Below are 22,605 nucleotides of genomic sequence, written 5' to 3' on the forward strand. Positions count from 1 at the left end.
ACACATGAGACACATGTTCCAGGGCCAACTGTGACATGTGGGGAATGTAGACACACGAGACATGTTCCAGGGCCATCCGTGACATGGGGAATGTGGACACATGATACATGTGTTCCAGGCCCATCCGTGACATTTGCAATGTAGACACGAGGCACGTGTTTCAGGCCCATCCGTGATGTGGGAAACATGGACACGAGACACGTGTTTCAGGCCCATCCATGACATGGGGATTGTGGATACGACACACGTGTTTCAGGCCCATTCATGACATAGGGATTGTGGATATGAGACATGTGTTCCAGGCCCATCTGTGACATGTGGGGAACGTGGACACACGAGACACATGTTCCAGGTTTATCCGTGATGTGGGGAACGTGGACAGAAGACATGTGTTCTAGACCCATCTGTGACATGTGGGGAATGTGGACACACGAGACACATGTTCCAGGCTTATCCGTGATGTGGGAAACGTGGACAGAAGACATGTGTTCTAGGCCCATCCATGACATGGGGAATGTGGACTCGAGACACGTGTTTCAGGCCCATCTGTAACATGTGGACACACGAGACACGTGTTCGAGGTCGATCCACGATGTTGGGAACGTGGACTTGAGACACATGTTCCAGGCCCATCCATAATGTGGGGAACGTGGACACGAGACGTGTTCCAGGCCCATCTGTGACATGTGTCTCGTGTGTCCACGTTCCCCACGTGTTTCAGGCCCATCTGTGACGTGGGGATCATGGACACGAAGACACATGTTCCAGGCCCATCTGTGACATGTGGGGAATGTGGACACACGAGACACGTGTTCCAGGTTTATCCGTGATGTGGGGAATGTGGACAGAAGATATGTGTACTAGGCCCATCCATGACATGTGGGGAATGTGGACAAACGAGACACGTGTTCGAGGTCGATCCACGATGTTGGGAACGTGGACTTGAGACATGTGTTCCAGGCCCATCCGTAATGTGGGGATCGTGGACACATGTGGCCAGAGGGAACCATTAATATTGAGGGTGGAGAGAGCAGTGCAAACTCCACATTCGCTGAGAACCCAGACAGTGAATGACCTTCACCCACATTCATTCCTTGTTCACCAAGTCCAACCACGTGACGAGCGTGCGCCTTTAAGGAGCCCGGAACAGGAACATCTCCCCGCGTTACGTCATCACGTTCCTTAGCCCTGCGATGCGGCGCTGCAGGCCAGGAAGTTGTTTAGAGGCATGCGCAGTGCGCGCATCCCCGGCAGGCGGTAGGTAATTTTGGACCAGGCGCGGGTCGGGGACCGTGGGCGATACAGAACGGGGACGGAGCAGGACAGCGCAGGGCCCTGGGACAGAGAAGGCCCCTGGGACAGAGAAGGTACTGGGACAGAGAAGGCCCCTGGGACAGAGAAGGCCCTGGGATGGAGAAGGCCCCTGGGACAGAGAAGGTACTGGGACAGAGAAGGCCCCTGGGACAGAGAAGGTACTGGGACAGAGAAGGCCCTGGGATGGAGAAGGCCCCTGGGACAGAGAAGGCCCTGGGACGGAGAAGGCCCCTGGGACGGAGAAGGCCCCTGGGACAGAGAAGGCCCCTGGGACAGAGAAGGCCCTGGGACGGAGAAGGCCCCTGGTACGGAGAAGGCCCCTGGGACAGAGAAGGCCCCTGGTCCGGAGAAGGCACCAGGAAAAGAGAAGGCCCTGGGACGGAGATGGCTCCTGGACGGAGCAGCATGGTACAGTGAGATATAGGGTCCTGGGATGGAGCGGCACATTACCGCATGGTCCAGGGCCCCGGCATGGAGCGGGGCAGCGCAGGGACCTGGGATGAAGGTCCCTGGGACAGCGCAGGGCCCTGGGACGGAGAAGGCCCTGGGACGGAGAAGGCCCTGGGACGGAGAAGGCCCTGGGACGGAGAAGGCCCCTGGTACAGAGAAGGTACTGGTACGGAGAAGGCCCTGGGACGGAGAAGGCCCCTGGGACGGAGAAGGCCCCTGGGACGGAGAAGGCCCCTGGGACGGAGAAGGCCCCTGGGACGGAGAAGGCCCCTGGGACGGAGAAGGCCCCTGGGACGGAGAAGGCCCCTGGGACGGAGAAGGCCCCTGGGACGGAGAAGGCCCTGGGACGTAGAAGGCCCTGGGACGGAGAAGGTCCTGGAGAAGGTCCTGGGACGGAGAAGGCCCTAGGACGGAGAAGGCCCCTGGTACGGAGAAGGTACTGGGACGGAGAAGGCCCTGGGACGGAGAAGGCCCCTGGTACGGAGAAGGCCCCTGGGACAGAGAAGGCCCCTGGTACGGAGAAGGTACTGGGACGGAGAAGGCCCTGGGACGGAGAAGGCCCCTGGGACGGAGAAGGCCCTGGGACGGAGAAGGCCCCTGGGACGGAGAAGGCCCCTGGGACGGAGAAGGCCCCTGGGACGGAGAAGGCCCCTGGGACGGAGAAGGCCCCTGGTACGGAGAAGGTACTGGGACGGAGAAGGCCCTGGGACGGAGAAGGCCCCTGGGACGGAGAAGGCCCCTGGGACGGAGAAGGCCCCTGGGACGGAGAAGGCCCTGGGACGGAGAAGGCCCTGGGACGGAGAAGGTCCTGGGATGGAGAAGGCCCCTGGGACGGAGAAGGCCCTGGGACGGAGAAGGCCCCTGGGACAGAGAAGGTACTGGGACAGAGAAGGCCCTGGGACGGAGAAGGCCCTGGTACGGAGAAGGTACTGGGACAGAGAAGGCCCTGGGACGGAGAAGGCCCCTGGGACAGAGAAGGCCCTGGGACGGAGAAGGTACTGGGACAGAGAAGGCCCTGGGATGGAGAAGGCCCCTGGGACGGAGAAGGCCCTGGGACGGAGAAGGCCCTGGGACGGAGAAGGCCCTGGGACGGAGAAGGCCCCTGGGACAGAGATGGTACTGGGACAGAGAAGGCCCTGGGACAGAGAAGGCGCCTGGGACAGAGAAGGCGCCTGGGACAGAGAAGGCCCCTGGGACAGAGAAGGCCCCTGGGACAGAGAAGGCCCTGGGACAGAGAAGGCCCTGGGACAGAGAAGGCCCCTGGTACGGAGAAGGCCCCTGGGACAGAGAAGGCCCTGGGACGGAGAAGACTCCTGGACGGAGCAGCATGGTACAGTGAGATATAGGGTCCTGGGATGGAGCGGCACATTACCGCATGGTCCAGGGCCCCGGGACGGAGCGGGGCAGCGCAGGGACCTGGGACGAAGGTCCCTGGGACAGCGCAGGGCCCTGGGACGGAGAAGGCCCTGGGACGGAGAAGGCCCTGGGACGGAGAAGGCCCTGGGACGGAGAAGGCCCTGGGACGGAGAAGGCCCTGGGACGGAGAAGGCCCTGGGACGGAGAAGGCCCTGGGACGGAGAAGGCCCTGGGACGGAGAAGGCCCTGGGACGGAGAAGGCCCTGGGACGGAGAAGGCCCTGGGACGGAGAAGGCCCTGGGACGGAGAAGGCCCTGGGACGGAGTAGCATGGTACAGTGAGATATAGGGTCCTGGGATGGAGGGGGTGGTACTGGGCCCCGGGACGGTGCGGGGCAGCACAGGGCCCTGGGACGGTGAAGGCCCCTGGACGGAGCAGCATGGTACAGTGAGATATAGGGTCCTGGGACGGAGCGGGGCAGTGCAGGGCCCTGGACGGAGAGGCACATTACCGCATGGTCCAGGGGCCCGGGACGGAGCGGGGTAGCGCAGGGCCCTGGGACGGAGAAGGCTCCTGGACAGAGTAGAATGGTACAGTGAGATATAGGGTCCTGAGACGGAGCTGGGTAGCGCAGGGCCCTGACGGAGCGGCACATTAGCGCATGGTCCAGGGCCCCAGGACGGAGTGGGGCAGCGCAGGACCCTGGGACGGAGAAGGCCCCTGGATGGAGCAGCATGGTACAGTGAGATATAGGGTCCTGGGACAGAGCTGGGTGGTACAGGGCCCCGGGACAAAGCAGGGCAGCACAGGGCCCCAGGACGGTGAAGGCCCCTTGACGGAGCAGCATGGTACAGTAAGATATAGTGTCCTGGGACGGAGTGGGGCAGTGCAGGGCCCTGGACGGAGCGGCACATTACCGCATGGTCCAGGGCCCCGGGACGGAGCGGGGCAGCGCAGGGCCCTGGGACGGTGAAGGCCCCTGGACGGAGCAGCATGGTACGGTGAGATATACGGTCCTGGGATGGAGCGGCACATTACCGCATGGTCCAGGGCCTCGGGACGGAGCGGGGCAGCGCAGGGCCCTGGGACGGAGAAGGCCCTTGGATGGAGCAGCATGGTACAGTGAGTTATAGGGTCATGGGACGGAGCGGGGTGGTACAGGGCCCCAGGATAAAGCAGGGCAGCGCAGGACCCCAGGACGGAGAAGGCCCCTGGACGGAGCAGCATGGTACAGTGAGATATAGGGTACTGGGGCTGAGCGGGGCAGCGCAGGGTCCTGGGATGGAGAAGGCCCCTGGACGGAGCAGCATGGTCCAGCACGATATAGGGCCCTGGGACAGAGCAGGGCCTTTGGGAGGGGTACCGGGGCCCCAGGGATGGAGAGCTACTGTAGTTCCAGGGCTTGCAGCACCCGGCTAAAGGATGCTGCTCTCCAGGTCCTGGTCCTAGTCCCAGTTTCAGTGTTGATTTAACCTGTTACCCAGCTCTCAAGGAGCTTCTATCGGGCTGAGCTAGTGGAGTTGTTCTAGTGAACCGGTGCAGTCTCGAAAGGCCGACATGGCCTGTTTCCACTCCTTATATGGTTATATTGAATTGTGCGGGGTAAAGGAAGCAAAGAGGGTAATTATGGAAACTGTCATGATTAAGAAAGAGGAAATACTGGAGCTTTGGAAGAATATAAAGGTGGATCAGGCTCCAGGTCCTGACGGAATTTTCCCCAGGACCTTGAGAGAAGTTGGTGAGGAAATGACAGCGATTCTGACAGTGATTTTTAAAATGTCATTAGAGACGGGTAAAGTGCCGGAGGATTGGTGTATTGCTAATGTGGTCCCTTTGTTTAAAAGGGGTTCGAAGAGCAAGCCTAGCAATTATTGGACAGTGAGTTTGACGTTTGTGCAGGACTGTCTTGATTTATCTGCTGGTCACACCCTTTCCTTCCCACAGAGATGAACCCATTTCAATGCTCTGTCTGCAAGAAGAACTTTAAATGGTCGAGTCAGTTAACAAAACACCGGCGTGTGCACACCGGGGAGAGACCCTTCACCTGCCCAGAGTGCGGTAAGGGTTTCACCCAGTCGTCCCACCTGCTGACCCACCAGCGGGTCCACTCCGGGGAGAAGCCCTTCATCTGCCCCGAGTGTGGCAAGGGCTTCACTCAGATCTCCAACCTGCGGATGCACCAGCTGGTCCACACTGGGGAGAGGCCCTTCACCTGCCCTGAGTGTGGCAAGGGCTTCACCCAGATATCTAACCTGCGGATGCACCAGCGGGGCCACACTGGGGAGAGGCCATTCACCTGCCCCGAGTGCAAGAAGGACTTCACCAGTTTGTCCCAGCTTGAGATACACCGGCGGGTCCACACTGGGGAGAGGCCCTTCACCTGCCCCAAGTGCAGCAAGGGCTTCACCCAGTCATCCCACCTGCTGACCCACCAGCGGGTCCACACTGGGGAGAAGCCTTTCACCTGCCCCGAGTGCGGCAAATGCTTTACCAAGTCATCCAACCTGCTGACCCACCAGAGGGTCCACACTGGGGAGAGGCCCTTCACCTGCCCTGAGTGTAAGAGAGCCTTCATCAACAGGTCCAAGCTGCTGACCCATCTACAATGCCACACCAGGAAGAGGACCTTCACCTGCCCCAAGTGCAGCAAAGGATTCACCCAGTCCTCTCTCCTGCTGACCCACCAGAAGATTCACAGCAGTGACAGGCCCTTCATCTGCTCCGAGTGCGGCAAGGCCTTCACCACGTCATCCCACCTGCTGACCCACCGGCGAGTCCACACCGGAGAGAGGCCCTTTACCTGCCCTGAGTGTGGCAAGGGCTTTTCCCAGACCTCCAACCTGCTGAAGCACCAACGGGGCCACACCAGTATAACAAATTTGTGTTAACATTATTCTTTAAAATTAAAATCCTTAGTTATAAAAGATGTATTTCTTTGTAAAGTTAGTTTTCGGGTGGACAGCATATTTGCATTCTACAGACACACAATTTACTCTCAGAGAGTCCTTTGAAATGGACAATTTACTGGCAGATCTCAAAGACCGGTGGTGTGTGAATTCATTGTTCATTGGAAGCTATGTTAACAGCCATAAAAAATGAAGTGCTCAAGAAGAACTGCTGGTTCCTCAAGGAGGCCATCAGTTTAAATGCAAGATCCTGCTTATTTATTTAATGTTGTTAGAATGGAAATTCAGAAGCAGCTAATTCAAACAAGCAGGACTTTTAATTGTGCTGGAATCGTTTGGCTCATAATTCGTACTTTTAAAGTGGGTCTAAGTGGAAGAGATTCTTTGAGCAAGTCGATGTAAAGTACTTTGAAAAGAACCACAATGACTTGTGCAGACAGGCCAGACTCCATTGGATCAAGATTCAGAATTTTAAAGACAGCATTATGAACTTTAAAGACAGAAGTGATGTCGCGTGTAAGGTGATGAGGCATTTGAGAGAAACTTTACTGAACGAGAAGCATTTGGAAACCAGAAGATGATTCCTGGCCATCCTAGAGGGAACATAGGATTTTTTTATTTTTTATTTTTTACACAATAAACCATATTGACCAAAATACATACAGAAATTTTTCTCTTGAATATATACAGTGTCATTTTTCTCCCCTTTTTCCCCCTCCCTTCCCTCCCTCCCTCTCTCTCCCCCTTCCCATTTATTCAAAGTTCAATCTATAAGATACATTAAATCCGTTAAACAATGTCGTCACTTAATAAAATAAACAAGAAATTTTTATCTTTTACTTTTATACATTGAGTCAGTTCATTTCGTTGTCTTCTCCTTCTGTCATTTTAGGTGGTGGAGGTTCATGGTAGGATTTCTCTATTGCATTTCATGTATGGTTCCCATATTTGTTTGAATATTGTGATATTTCTTAAATTATATGTTATTTTTTCTAATGGAATACATTTATTTATTTCTATGTACCATTGTTGTATTCTCAAGATGTCTTCTAATTTCCAGGTTGACATAATACATTTTTTTGCTACATAATAAATCTTTTTTGTGCTCCATCCAGATCGAATCCAAATTCTTTATTTCTTATATTACTGAGGAGGAAGATCTCTGGGTTTTTTGGTATATTGCTTTTTGTGATTTTATTTAATATCTGGTTTAGATCTTCCCATAATTTTTCCACTTTCTCACATGTCCAAATTGCATGAATTGTTGTTCCCGTTTCCTTTTTACAGCGAAAACATCTGTCTGATACTGTTGGGTCCCATTTATTTAACTTTTGGGGTGTGATGTATAGCCTGTGTATCCAGTTATATTGTATCATACGTAACCTCATGTTTATTGTATTTCTCATGGTTCCGGAGCATAGCTTTTCCCATGTTTCATTCTTTATGTTTAGATCTTGTTCCCATTTTTGTTTAGCTTTTTAGTTTGTTTCCTCGTTCTCCTTTTCTTGCAGTTTGATGTACATGTTTGCTATAAATTTTTAAATTATCATTGTGTCTGTAATCACATATTCAAAATTGCTTCCTTCTGGTAACCTCAGACTGTTTCCCAATTTGTCTTTCAAGTAGGTTTTCAGTTGGTGGTATGCAAACCTTGTATCGTGAGTTATATTATATTTGTCCTTCATTTGTTCAAAAGATAATAATTTATTTCCCGAAAAACCATTTTCTATTCCTTTGATCCCTTTTCTCTCCCATTCTCTGAAGGAAAGGCTATTTATTGGTGAAAGGGATTAGTTGATTTTGTGTCAATATTAATTTTGGTAGTTGATAATTTATTTTATTCCTTTCTACGTGAATCTTCTTCCAAATGTTGAGCAGATGGTGTAATACTGGTGAATACTGGTTGCACCAGTTTTTTATCCCACTTATAGAGTATATACTCAGGTATCTTCTCCCCTATTTTATCTAGCTCTAATCTGGTCCAATCTGGTTTTTCCCTTCTTTGATAAAAATCTGATAGGTATCTTAGTTGTGCTGCTCTATAATAATTCTTAAAGTTTGGTAGTTGTAAGCCTCCTTGTTTGTACCATTCTGTTAATTTATCTAGTACTATCCTCGGTTTCCCCCCTTTCCATAAGAATTTCCGTATTATTTTCTTTAGCTCCTTGAAGAATTTCTCTGTTAGGTGAATTGATAATGATTGAAATATGTATTGTATCCTTGGGAAGATGTTCATTTTAATACTGTTTATCCTTCCTATCAGTGTTAGTGGTAAGTCTTTCCAGAGCTCTAAGTCATCTTGTAATTTTTTCATTAATGGTTGATAATTTAGTTTACATAGATGGCCGAGATTATTATTTAGTTGTATACCTGGGTATCGAATTGCTTGTGTTTGCCATCTAAATGGTGATTCTTCCTTAAACTTTGTGAAATCCGCATTATTCATTGGCATTGCTTCACTTTTATTTGCGTTGATCTTGTATCCCGACACTTCTCCATATTCCTTCAATTTCTTATGTAATTCTTTTATTGATATTTCTGGTTCTGTTAAGTATATTATAACGTCATCTGCAAATAGACTGATTTTATATTCCTTCTCTTTTATTTATATCCCTCGTATTTTATTTTCTGTTCTTGTCAGTTCTGCTAGTGGTTCTATAGCTAACGCGAACAGTAAGGGAGCTAGTGGACATCCCTGCCTTGTTGATCTGGTTAATTTAAATTGGTTTGATATATATCCATTTACTGTCACTTTCGCCAATGGTCCAATTAATATATTTCTCTGGTAGGTTGAATTTTTGTAGTACTTTGAATAAATAATTCCATTCTACTCTGTCAAAGGCTTTCTCTGCGTCTAAAGCAACCGCTACTGATGGAGTTTTGTTTCCTTGTACTGCATGGATTAAGTTAATGAATTTACAGATATTGTCCGTTATTCGTGTTTCTTAAATAAATCCAGTTTGGTCTAGTTTTACTATTTTTGGTACACAGCCGGCCAATCTGTTTGCTAATAGTTTAGCTATTATCTTATAATCTGTGTTAAGTAGAGATATTGGTCTATACCACACGTCAAACTCAGGCCCGCGGGCCAAATTTGGCCCGTGATATAATTATATTTGGCCTGCAGGATCATATCAAATATGTATTAGAGCTGGCCCGCTGGCTGCCACACCAGTATAGTGCATGCACAGCTAATACTACAAATCCCAGAATGCTTTGCAAATGCGTTGGCGCCAGCCCGTCAGCCTGCTAATCGCCCCCACCTCCTCTCTTTACTTTCATTAGCACCTGCGACCTGTCGCCCAACTCACATGTAATAAACCCCTTACGAAAAATGGCCAAACGAAAGACAGAAAACAGGACCTTTCAAGACAGGTGGGAGACAGACGATATGTTCATCATTTTAAAAGACAAACCTGTTTGTCATTGAAGCAAGTTGTTATTTTTTTGACTTGTTGGCTTGTGAAAAAAAATACATTTAAAAGGAGCTTAAAGTCTATAGAGAAATATTATTTATTGAATATTTTATTTCTCATTTGTTAATGCTTCTTCTGGAAAGAGTTTAACCAAAACTATTATTAAACATTTATTTTAATTAAAAAAAAGTTTAACATTACATATGTTGAAAGAAGAGAAAACATGCAGATGTTGTTGAAAATTTTCAATGAATATTTAGTTTGGCCCACGACTTAGTCCAAGTTTTTAATTTTGGCCCTTGGTGATTGCTTTTTGCATTAATCTGGTATGTTTTGTGTTTTTTCAATCTGGTTCATTATTTCCAGGAGAGGAGGAATTAATAAGTCTTTGAATGTTTTATAGAATTCTATTGGGAGTCCATCCTCTCCCGGTGTTTTATTGTTCGGTAGTTTTTTTAATATCTCCTGTATTTCTTCTATTTCAAATGGTTTTATTAATTTATTTTGCTCCTTTCTTTGTAATTTTGGTAGTTCAATTTTAGTTAGAAATTCATCTATTGTCTTCTTTCCCTTTGTTTTCAGTTTGATATAATTGTTCGTAGAATTCCCTGAAGTTTTCGTTGATCTCCGTTGGGTTATATGTAATTTGTTTGTCCTTTTTCCTTGATGCCAATACCGTTCTTTTAGTTTGTTCTGTCTTAAGCTGCCATGCTAGTATTTTGTGCGTTTTTTTTCTCCTAGCTCATAATATTTCTGTTTTGTCTTCATTATGTTCTTCTCCACCTTGTATGTTTGTAGTGTTTCATATTTTATTTTCTTGTCTGTAAATTCTCTTCTTTCAGTTGTATCTTCCTTTATTGCTAATTCTTTTTCTGTATTTGTTATTTCCCTTTCCAACTGTTCTATTTCTCGATTGTAGTCCTTCTTCATCTTAGTTACATAACTTATTATCTGTCTGTCCTCTGATGAATGCTTTAATTGCATCCCATAGTATAAATTTATTTTTCACTGATACCGTATTTATTTCAAAATACATTTTAATTTGTCGCTCAATCTTTTAAGTAGCATGGAGTTTAATCTCCATCTATATATTCTTGGTGGGATGTCCTCTAGCTCTATTGCCAATGACAGAGTGAGTGATCTGATAACAATCTAGCTTTATATTCCGTTTTCTTAACTCTTCCTTGAATGTGGGCTGTTCTAAACACAAAAGCTTTTTGAGACAGGACTTTAAAATGATCTCTTCAGAATCAAGCTTAATCTGTAATGGTTTGGGTTTTAACACACACACACACACACACACACACACACACACACACACACACACACACACACACACACACACACACACGCATAGTGGGGTTTAAGTTACTGTTGAGAGAGGTAACAGGTTTGGTAGGTCTCAAAGAGAAGGACTCTGGACACAGTTTTGATGGAGGGAAAAATTTTATTTACAGAAGGCAAGTGTGGGAAAATGGTAACTGATGCAACACACACAATGAACAATGATCAAAGAAAAATCACTAGGATGCCCCACCACCCCTCGACTGTGCAGGCACGACTCTATGCTACAAGAGACACTAATTAAATGCTCCCAACCCTTTTAACAGTGCACATCTTCCCAACAGTTACTCCAGCACCCTTCCAGAATTCTGGCATAGAGTGAACCAGGATGGTCCCAAGCTGGCAAAGAGAGAGAACAAAATGCACATGGCACCTTTATAATGCTGGAGGGACAAGCCCACATCATTTACTGGGGGCCAATGGCTCGGTGCCAGGCAGGCTAATCTAATTATGGTAGCCAATGACCTGAGATCAAGTACAGCCAGCCTGGAGAGTGCAGTCCAGGTCATTTACAGAGCCCAACAGCAAGTTGTGTACTAATGGGTGGGGTGGAATGAAACTTTGATTGGCAGCTGGTGTGTCCTCCGACTAGGTAGGGGGCAGGGCTGTTCCATGACAGCCACAACCCTTCCCAATACATTTACCTACCACAGACGTCAAACTCACAGTGCAATAATTGCTAGGCTTGCTCCTCGAACCCCTTTTAAACAAAGGAACCACATTAGCATTACACCAACCCTCCGGCACTTTACCCGTCTCTAATGAAATTTGAAAATCACTGTCAGAGCCGCTGCTATTTCCTCACTAACTTCTCTCAAGATCTTGGGGAAATCCCTTGAGGACCTGGAGACTAATCCACGTTTATATGCTTTCAAAGCTCCAGTATTTCCTCTTTCTTAATCACTACAGTTTCCATAATTACCCTCTTTGCTTCCTTTACCCCGCACAATTCAATATAACCATATAACCATTTATGGAGCAGAAACAGGCCATGTCGGCCTTTTGAGTCTGCTCCGGTTGACTAGATCAACTCCAGTATATCACACCTCCCGCTCACCGCCAATAACCCTCCAAACCCCTCACCTCCATCTACACATCCAACCTTCTCTTAAATGACAGAAGGGACCCTGACGCAACTATCTCATTCGGAAGATCATTCCATTCTGCCACAACTCGCTGAGTGAAAAAGCCACCTCTAATATTTCTCTTAAAGTGTTGCCCCCTTACCCTTAACTCATGGCCTCTTGTTCCAACCTCCCCTCCCTTCAGGGGAAAGAGTCTGTTTATGTCTAGTCTATCTATTCTTTTCATAATTTTAAATAACTCTGTCAAGTCCCCTCTCAGTCATCTACTTTCCAATGAATAAAGTTCCAGTCTCCTTAATCTCTCCCTGTAATCCAGATGCTGTAAGCCAGGCAACATCCTTGTAAACCTTCTCTGCACCCTCTCCACCTTATCTATATTATTTCTATAATTTGGAGACCAGAACTGAACACAATACTCCAAACCTGGCCTCACCAATGCCTTAAACAGCTGCAGCATCACCTCCCAGCTCCTATACTCTACACTATGATTTATGAAGGCCAGCATACCATATGCCTTCTTAACCACCCTGTCTACATGGGAATCCATCTTCAGTGAACTCTGTACCATAAGCCCCAGGTCCCTCTGCTCCTCTGGGTGCCTCAATGCCCTCCCCTTAACTGTATATGCCCTATTCTGGTTATTTTTACTGAAATGCAACACCTCGCTCTTGTCTATATTGAATACCATCTGTCATGTTTCAGCCCACTCTTCCAAACAAGCCAAATCCTTCTGTCATCCAAGAAAATCTACCTCACTATCCTCCACTCCCCCTATTTTCGTATCATCCGCATATTTGTTTACCCACTTAACCACACCCTCCTCTAAATCATTAATATAAATGATAAACAAGAAGGGACCCAACACCGATCCCCGAGGCATCCCGCTTGTCACAGGCTTCCAACCTGACATACAGTTGTCCACCATGACTCTGCTGTCTATCTCCCAGCCACTTCTGAACCCATGTCACAATCTCTCTACTAACTCCTAGTGACCGAACCTTCCTTATTAACCTTCCATGCAGAACCTTATCAAAAGCCTTACTGAAATCCAAATAGATCACATCCACCGCTCTACCTTCATCCACCTTTTCTGTCACTTCCTCAAAAACTCAACAAGGTTCGTCAAACATGACTTTCCTTTGACAAACCCATGCTGGGTGCCCCTAATCAACCCCTGCCTATCCAGATATGTGTATATACTATCACGAAGAATACCCTCCATAACCTTCCCCACCACCAAAGTCAAACTTACTAGCCAATAATTACTTGGCCTGCACCTAATGCCTTTTTTGAATAATGGAACAACATTTGCAACCCTCCAATCCCGCAGTACCACCCCCTCCTCCAGTGATCTTTGAAAAATCACTGTCAGTCCCCTCGCTATTTGTTCCCTGACCTCCCTTAAAGTCCTGGGAAAAATCTCATCAGGACCAGGAGACTTATCCACCTTAATTGACCCTAGAAGCTCCAAAACTCTCGCTTTACTAATCCCTATCCTTTCCTTAACTAAGCCTTTTGACTCTCTTATCTCGTATAGACCAATGTCCCTTTCCCTCGTGAATACAGATGAGAACAAATTGTTTAATATTTCTCCCATCTCTTATGGTTCCTGACATAGTTCACCGGTCCTATCATCCAGTCGACCTATTCTATCCTTAACCCTCCTTTTACTGTTCACATAGCCTGCAGCTGACGTGGACTTTTTACCCCCTCCATAAATCTTCGTCCGCGAAGCCAAGCCAAAGAAGACAGATCTGTAAAAACACTTAGGATTCACCTTCACCTTATTAGCTATAGACTCCTCATACCTTTTTGCCTTTCTAATTTCCCTCTTAAGGTTCTTCCTGCAATCTAAGTAATGACCTTGCATTTCCTCAATCCGTTGTTTTTTTTATATTTGGTATAGGCCTCCCTCTTGTCCTGAACCAACTTCTTAATTTCACCAGAAAACCACGGCTCCTTCTCCTTAGTGAATACTGAAGAAAAGAACGTTCAAAATCTTACATTTCATTTGGCTTCACACACGTTTGTCCTCTCTGATTCTCAAATGGACCAATTTTATCCCTCTTTTTGCTATCAACATATTTATAGAAACCTTTTGGATTTATTTTCACTGTTTGCTGAAGCCATTTCGTACCTTCTTTTAGCTTTCCCAATTTCTTAAGATTCTTTTTATATTCAATGTATTCTCCGAACATCTCCTTTATTCCTTGCTTCTTATATTTATTGTAGATCTCCCTTGAAAACCATGGCTCTCAAACTTTTGATTCTGCCTTTTATCTTGACAGGAACATCTTTTACCCTCAAAATCTCACCTTCAAAAGACCTCAATTTCTCTACTACATCCTTCCCAAAAAACAAATTGATCCAATCCACTCCTCGTAAATCCTTTCTCGTCTCCTCAAATCTAGCTCTTCTCCACTCGAAAACCTCAATCTTAGGTCCTGACCTATCCCTTTCCATAATTACACTGAAGCTAATGGGACTGATCCAAAGTGCTCCCCAACACATACCTCCATCACCTGCCCTATCTCATTCCCCAACAGTAGATCGAGCATTGTCCCTTCTCCAGTACGTATTGCTCTAAAAAACTATCCTCCACACACATTACAAACTCCAATCTATCCAGCCCTTTCACAGAATGGGTTTCCCAATTTATATTTGGAAAATTTAAATCTCCCATAATCATAACCCTGTGCTTATTACAAATATCTGCTATCTCCCTATAAATTTGCTCCTCCAGTTTTTGTTCCCCATTAGGTGGTTTATAAATAAACCCCTATAAGTGCGACTACACCTTTCCCAATTCCTCATTTCTACCCATACAGACTCCCTGGATGAGCCCTCCAATCTATTCTGCCTAAACACCGCTGTAATATTTTCCCTGACAAGCAATGCTACACCACCCCCTCTTGCCCCTCCAATTCTATCACGCCTAAAACAATAAAATCCAGAATATTTAGCTGCCAATCCCATCTGTCCTGCAGCCATGTCTCACTAATCGCTACCACGTCATTCTGCCAAGTGTCAATTCACACACTCAGCTCATCCACCCTCCTTACAATGCTCCTAGCATTTTAAAATATATGCATTTCAGGGATTTCCCACTACTTATTCTCTGTTTTCCCCTATCTTTGCAAAGGGCTCGATATGTTCTTTTTCTATCATCTCCCCTCCATCTTTGTACAGAGCATTTTCCTTCTCTATCACCTGCCTATCCACCCCCAAACTTTGTCTCCCAGCTTTCGCTGTTTGCAATCTAACCTTCTCCTTGCTGTTCTCGTTCACTTGGTTCCCTCCCCCCAACCATTCTAGTTTAAAGTCTCCTGAGTAGCCTTGGCAAATGTCCCCACCAGGATCCTGGTCCCCCTGGGCTTCAAGTGCAACCTATCCATTCTGCACAGGTCCCACCTCCTGCAAAAAAGGTCCCAGTGATCCAGAAACTTGAATCTGCCCCTTGCTTCATCCCTTCAGCCACATATTCATCATCCACCTCATTCTGTTCCTGCTCTCACTGTCACGTGGCATAGGCAGTAATCCCAAGGTGACTTCCTTTGCAGTCCTTTTCAGCGCTCTACCTGTACTCACTTTCCAGGACCTCTTCTCTCTTCGTCCCTACGTTGTTGGTACCTACATGTACTCCCACTTTGGGATATCTTGGACACGAGCAACAACATCCTGGACCCTGGCCCCAGAGAGGAAAACCCCCCCATCCAGTACGACTTACTGTATCCACAGAATCCCTTATCTGTCCTCCTAACTATTGAGTCCGCTATGACTACTGCCCTCCTCCTCCGGTCTATATATGATAAAAAGATAATTGTCTTTTGAAAATACTATTGTCTGATGTTTTCTCATTGCTGGTGATTTAGTTTGTAACACTGGGCCGTTCACCTACTGCAAGTGCGGCAAAACCTCCAACCTGCTGACCCACCAGTGGGTCTACTCTGAGCAGAGGCCATTCATCTGTCCTGAGGGTGGAAAAGGTTTGCCCTTCCAATGACCTCTGAGTGAGCACTTTGCAGAGAGGTCAAAAGCCTTGCAAAAAGGTCCAAAACAGACAACCTGGCGCTGGCTGTTCTTCCAAGGCAATAGTCCATTCATTTCATGACATCATTTCAATTAGCACCTACTTGTGAAATGTGCATAGCATTTCTCGCAGTTCCTCTTCAAAGTATTGTGAATTATCCAGTATTTCAAATAAGATCTGTTTTAAAGTGTATAACCTTCTCTAAATTTACCAATTTATCTCCCAAAACTATTCCTAAATATTCCATCACACAAGAACAACTCTAGTCAGTTAAACACTCTTTGCTTAAGAGCACCAAATAATCATGAAAATTACAATGAATTAGTCATAGATTCTCACAGGATGGGAACAGGCACACAGACACCAAACAATGCCTGCTTTAGTCCCAATTGCCCACATTAGGCCCAGGCCCCTCCAATCCCCGGAGTCATCCCAGTGTTCCTTACAGGGACATAGCGTACCTGCCCTGCCCGAGATCCTTACTAAACAAATACACGACAGCAGGTTAGCTAACTTGGCTGTTCTCGGAGGAGTTTGATGTGGATTGCTGCAGGAAGCAACAGTGGAAATGGCCAACACTTCACCCCTCACCAGAGTAGAAGTGCTGTGCGAGAGAGCCGGAGACTAGCTGGAATGACTAAAAACATAATGCTGGAAGAAACTCAGTGGGTCAAACTGTGCACTTTATATAAGAAAGATAAAGATTTAAAATTTAAATCATTAACAGCACTGTAACAGGCCCTTTCGGCTCACGAGTTCGTGCCACCCAATTAACCTACAATCCCCGGTATGTTTTGAAGGGTGGGAGGAAACTGGAGGCCCGGGAAAAACCCATGCAGACACAAGAAGAATGTACAAACTCCTTACAGACAACGCGGGATTCAAAAACATAAATATATATATATTTATGTACACGCACACACACAATATCTAGCCCTTGGTATTTATTATGCTTTTTACTGTCTTGATGTATTTTGTTGCAGTTTGTGTACCAGTGTATCTGCAGCAAGGAAGAATTTTGGTGCATTTGTACATTGTACTCGTGTATATGACAGTAAACTCTCATGTTCAGAAGAACTGGGTGAGGTGTGAGCATTTTGTGTCATAGCAGACACAAGATGTTCATCTTCCTGGACATATTCTCTCGTCCAAAGGTGCAGGAAGCAAACAGTTAACGCAAGGAATCAAGGCTCAAGAATCTGGAGGTAATGCTCCATCACGGTAGACACAGACTAAAGAGAGAGAAGACAGTGAAAATAATAAAATGCTATTTGTTAAATAGTCGACCAAGTATAAAATAACTTATCAACCTGTTCAAATACATTGAATGTTACAAGACATATACATAATCAATGTTTCAGGCTTGATCCCTTCACAAGGTATGAGGAAAGTGTAGGCAGGCACCCACAGTTGGCCTCGCGGTTAGTGCAACACTTTTACAGCGCCAGTGATCAGGAATAGGGTTTGAATCCCGTGCTGTCTGTAAGGAGTGTGTATGTTCTCCCCGTGTCTGTGTGGGTTTTCCCCAGGGCCTCCAGTTTCCTCCCACTCTTCAAAATGTACTGGGAGTTGTAAATTGGGCAGCACGGACTTGAGGGCCAAAATGGCCTGTTACCGTGCTGCATGTCTAAATTTAAATTGAAATGAAGGGCTCAAGACCAAAACTTTGGTTTGGGTCCTCTACCGGCATCACCTACGGCTCCTAGAACGCTTCCACCAGCGTTGTCTCCGCTCCATCCTCAACATCCATTGGAGCGCTTTCATCCCTAACGTCGAAGTACTCGAGATGGCAGAGGTCGACAGCATCGAGTCCACGCTGCTGAAGATCCAGCTGCGCTGGGTGGGTCACGTCTCCAGAATGGAGGACCATCGCCTTCCCAAGATCGTGTTATATGGCGAGCTCTCCACTGGCCACCGTGACAGAGGTGCACCAAAGAAAAGGTACAAGGACTGCCTAAAGAAATCTCTTGGTGCCTGCCACATTGACCACCGCCAGTGGGCTGATATCGCCTCAAACCGTGCATCTTGGCGCCTCACAGTTTGGCGGGCAGCAACCTCCTTTGAAGAAGACCGCAGAGCCCACCTCACTGACAAAAGGCAAAGGAGGAAAAACCCAACACCCAACCCCAACCAACCAATTTTCCCCTGCAGCCGCTGCAACCGTGTCTGCTTGTCCCGCTTCGGACTTGTCAGCTACAAACGAGCCTGCAGCTGACGTGGACTTTTACCCCCTCCATAAATCTTCGTCCGCGAAGCCAAGCCAAAGAAGAAAGAAGAAGAAGATAAAGGACACCATATAACACGATCTTGGGAAGGTGATGGTCCTCCATTCTGAAGATGTGACCTACCCAGCGCAGTTGGATCTTCAGCAGCGTGGATTCGATGCTGTTGGCCTCTGCCATCTCGAGTACTTCGATGTTAGGGATGAAGTCGCTCCAATGAATGTTGAGGATGGAGCGGAGACAACGCTGGTGGAAGCGTCTAGGAGCCGTAGGTGATGCTGGTAGAGGACCCATGATTCGGAGCTGAACAGGAGTGTGGGTATGACAACGGCTCTGTATACGCTAATCTTTGTGAGGTTTTTTCAGTTGGTTGTTTTTCCAGACTCTTTTGTGTAGTCTTCCAAAGGCGCTATTTGCCTTGGCGAGTGCACCAAAGAAGAGGTACAAGGACTCCCTAAAGAAATCTCTTGGTGCCTGCCACATTCACCACCGCCAGTGGGCTGATATCGCCTCAAACCGTGCATCTTGGCGCCTCACAGTTTGGCGGGCAGCAACCTCCTTTGAAGAAGACTGCAGAGCCCACCTCACTGACAAAAGACAAAGGAGGAAAAACCCAACCCCAACCAACCAATTTCCCCCCACAATCAAATGGGCTAGTGGGGCGTTTCCACAGGCACCTCAAGTCTCCACTCATGGCTACAGTGTAAGGACCCAACTGGGTAGATGAGCTACCGTGGGCACTGCTAGGAATCCGCATGGTGCCCAAAGAGGACCTCAACACCTCCTCCGCTGAGCTTGTGTGCCGAACCCCGTTGGTGGTCCCCAGGGAATTTGCACCACCTCCAGACAGGTAACCAGACAACACAGCAGCATCCTCTGCAAGCTACAGGAATGAGTCGGCAACCTGGCCCCGACTCCACCGACCAGACACGGACAAGTGAGGGCTAACATGCAGGACTGTGAGTATGTTTTCATTCCCAGGGGTCCACACTGCCCAGCACTACAGAGGCTGTATGAGGGTCCATTCCGGCTCATACGCAACAACAGCACCATGATCGAACTGAAGGTTGGAGACAAGATAGAGGTCTTCACTATGGACTGATTAAAGCCAGCACACCTGGACCTGGCTCACCCAGTTGAGACGCCAGCACCACGCAGAAGAGGCAGACCGCTAAAGCCCACAGAGCTATTGACAGCGGGCAACCAAGACAATACCGCTGGATCTGGTTGGTGGGGGGGGGGGGGGGGGTCATGTAGCAGCACACCACTACAGCATTCAGGCCAGCTTTCTGGGTAGTGAGTGCAACCAGGGGCAAGCAGATTGTGCAGCGGTACTGGCCCCAGCAAGCGAACTGGCGGTCGGGAGGCTAAAGCAGCATAGGGTCCAGAATCCCACTGCACAGCCAACCAAGAGAGCGACAGGCTTGCAGGGAAGAAGGCATTGTCATGTAAGAATGTACTCGTGCATGGGAGACCTGCTATTGTTATGCGAGCGGTGACATTAGCAAACAGGGGCAGATGGCGAGAACATGAACGATATAAGTTGGAAAGCAGAGCTTTACCTGACTACATTAATGTGCGCGTCTTTACTTCGAGGAGTGGGCGGCTACACTTTGTTAATTTTAATTTAGGAAACACCAAGGTAAGTGGCCTTTCCAGCCTATGAGCCTGTGTCCCCAAATTACTCCATAGTCGGTGTCAGAACAAGTCAAATTGGGGTGCGTTAGGGTAACCATGGTGGGGTGGGGGGGGGGGCACAAATTAACTTTTGAAAACTCTCAGTGGGGGGAGGGGGCATGGGTGCCGTACCTGCCATGAATCTCCTCTGGGCGCCACCGTCACACTCCCCCCTCCCTCCCTCTGATTTAATGGACAAATCTTTTGGCTTGGCTTCGCGGACGAAGATTTATGGAGGGGGTAAAAGTCCACGTCAGCTGCAGGCTCGTTTGTGGCTGACAAGTCCGCTGCGGGACAGGCAGACACGGTTGCAGCGGCTGCAGGGGAAAATTGGTGGGTTGGGGTTGGGTGTTGGGTTTTTCCTCCTTTGCCTTTTGTCAGTGAGGTGGGCTCTGCGGTCTTCTTCAAAGGAGGTTGCTGCCCGCCAAACTGTGAGGCGCCAAGATGCACGGTTTGAGGCGATATCAGCCCACTGGCGGTGGTCAATGTGGCAGGCACCAAGAGATTTCTTTAGGCAGTCCTTGTACCTTTTCTTTGGTGCACCTCTGTCACGGTGGCCAGTGGAGAGCTCGCCATATAACACGATCTTGGGAAGGCGATGGTCCTCCATTCTGGAGACGTGACCCACCCAGCGCAGCTGGATCTTCAGCAGCGTGGACTCGATGCTGTCGACCTCTGCCATCTCGAGTACTTCGACGTTAGGGATGAAAGCGCTCCAATGGATGTTGAGGATGGAGCGGAGACAACGCTGGTGGAAGCGTTCTAGGAGCCGTAGGTGATGCCGGTAGAGGACCCATGATTCGGAGCCGAACAGGAGTGTGGGTATGACAACGGTTCTGTATACGCTTATCTTTGTGAGGTTTTTCATTTGGTTGTTTTTCCAGACTCTTTTGTGTAGTCTTCCAAAGGCGCTATTTGCCTTGGCGAGTCTGTTGTCTATCTCATTGTCGATCCTTGCATCTGATGAAATGGTGCAGCCGAGATAGGTAAACTGGTTGACCGTTTTGAGTTTTGTGTGCCCGATGGAGATGTGGGGGGGGCTGGTAGTCATGGTGGGGAGCTGGCTGATGGAGGACCTCCGTTTTCTTCAGGCTGACTTCCAGGCCGAACATTTTGGCAGTTTCCGCAAAGCAGGACATCAAGCGCTGAAGAGCTGGCTCTGAATGGGCAACTAAAGCGGCATCGTCTGCAAAGAGTAGTTCACGGACAAGTTTCTCTTGTGTCTTGGTGTGAGCTTGCAGGCGCCTCAGATTGAAGAGACTGCCATCCGTGCGGTACCGGATGTAAACAGCGTCTTCATTGTTGAGGTCTTTCATGGCTTGGTTCAGCATCACGCTGAAGAAGATTGAAAAGAGGGTTGGTGCGAGAACACAGCCTTGCTTCACGCCATTGTTAATGGAGAAGGATTCAGAGAGCTCATTGCTGTATCTGACCCGACCTTGTTGGTTTTCGTGCAGTTGGATAATCATGTTGAGGAACTGATTTAATGGACAAATACATGGAGGTGAAATCACATGATGCTAATGACGTGAATGGGTGGAGGGGTACAATAACTCATGGGGGGGAGAGCATAGACCACGAATGACCCCATGATGCAGAGCCTAAATGCTCCAATTAAGCTCCAACCCCCGGACGATTTTTTTCCAGGATTTTGTGTAGAGCCAGTGAGGTAGACCTGTTGCTACGGATCCATGTCGCCGCACAGACAGGAGCTGATGTGCTTTTCATCCTTTCAAAAGTCTTCATCACCATTGATGGACGTGCTACTGGTCAATAGTTATTTAGGCAGGCTATCACATTCCTCTTGCGCACCGATACGATTGACACTTGTTTGAAACAGGTGGGTATCACGTCCTGCTAGAGTGAGATGTTGAAGATCTCCGTGAACACATTGGTAAATTGGTCAGCATAAGGTCTTTAATACTTGGCCAGCTACTCCGCCTGGACCGGATCCTTTCCTCGGATTCACTCGTCTGAAGGCAGCCCACACATCATCCTCAGATATGGACAGGAGAGGATCATCAAGGGATATAGGGTGAGCAGTGGTGGTTCTTCCTTGTTCTTGTGGTCGAATCAGTCCATAGTAAAGAATCACCCTGAACATTACAAAATATGATTGAATTTCAATTAATCAGTTTGATGTTGAGAAACTCGCCTCCAGTCCCCTATCAAGATTCCTTTAAGGTCATGTTATAGTACAGAATATGCAATATTACACAAAATTATCTTCTGCTTGCTGTATCGCAGACAAAGAATCACTGTCACCCACCGCCCCTTACACTACGAGAGAAAGAGAAGCAAAAGCGAGTCCCTTCAGAATCTCGAAGTGTCCGTGAGTTCGTCTCCAGCCCTCCTTTCGCCTCTTCAGCCGCACAGACTCCTGTTCGATCCATCGGCCACATGACCTCCAGATCCAAACCCCTCACACGACCAGGAAGCCTTCAGCGCCCGACTGGAAGGTCCCTGCAGTCTGTGCGGGTTCCTCAAATGCTGAGCCACTCACTGGTCCACCGCCATGGTCACTGTCCTGTAGGGTCCTTCAGCAGTTGACCCCCCTCGCTGGTCCCATGCAGTGGTCACCTTGCTTGCAGGATCGTCTCCTCTGCTTCTCCCTCTCAACAGGGAGTGTTCTCCCCATTTCTGATACTACTCCGGTCTGTCGCTCCCCCAGAGTCTACAACCCTTCATGGCTGCTGCCAAGGATGGGCACCATCATCTTGGGGCAATAGGAGCGGTTGTAGGATTTTACTTACATACACCATCAGCTCTATTGAACAGGCTATTCAAAGCCTGCACAGAGCCGCT

The 22,605-nt window shown here is 48.0% G+C and overlaps 1 protein-coding gene across 2 annotated transcripts; it reads left to right on the plus strand.

The window, feature by feature from the left end:
* The first annotated feature begins 1,154 nt into the window (after positions 1-1,154).
* On the plus strand, positions 1,155-6,684 carry LOC138736056 (zinc finger protein 774-like). Of its 2 annotated transcripts, none has more exons than XM_069884919.1 (2): positions 1,155-1,257; positions 5,065-6,684. In XM_069884919.1, the coding sequence occupies exons 1-2, from the start codon at positions 1,194-1,196 to the stop codon at positions 6,006-6,008; spliced, it is 1,008 nt and encodes a 335-aa protein (XP_069741020.1). In that variant the 5' UTR covers positions 1,155-1,193; the 3' UTR covers positions 6,009-6,684. The 2 variants fall into 2 exon arrangements, with proteins under 2 accessions (XP_069741020.1, XP_069741011.1); XM_069884910.1 differs by lacking the exon at positions 1,155-1,257 and adding an exon at positions 3,486-4,242.
* Positions 6,685-22,605: the final 15,921 nt, after the last annotated feature.

Source organism: Narcine bancroftii, chromosome 1 (assembly GCF_036971445.1).
Source record: "Narcine bancroftii isolate sNarBan1 chromosome 1, sNarBan1.hap1, whole genome shotgun sequence".
Lineage (NCBI taxonomy): Eukaryota > Metazoa > Chordata > Chondrichthyes > Torpediniformes > Narcinidae > Narcine > Narcine bancroftii.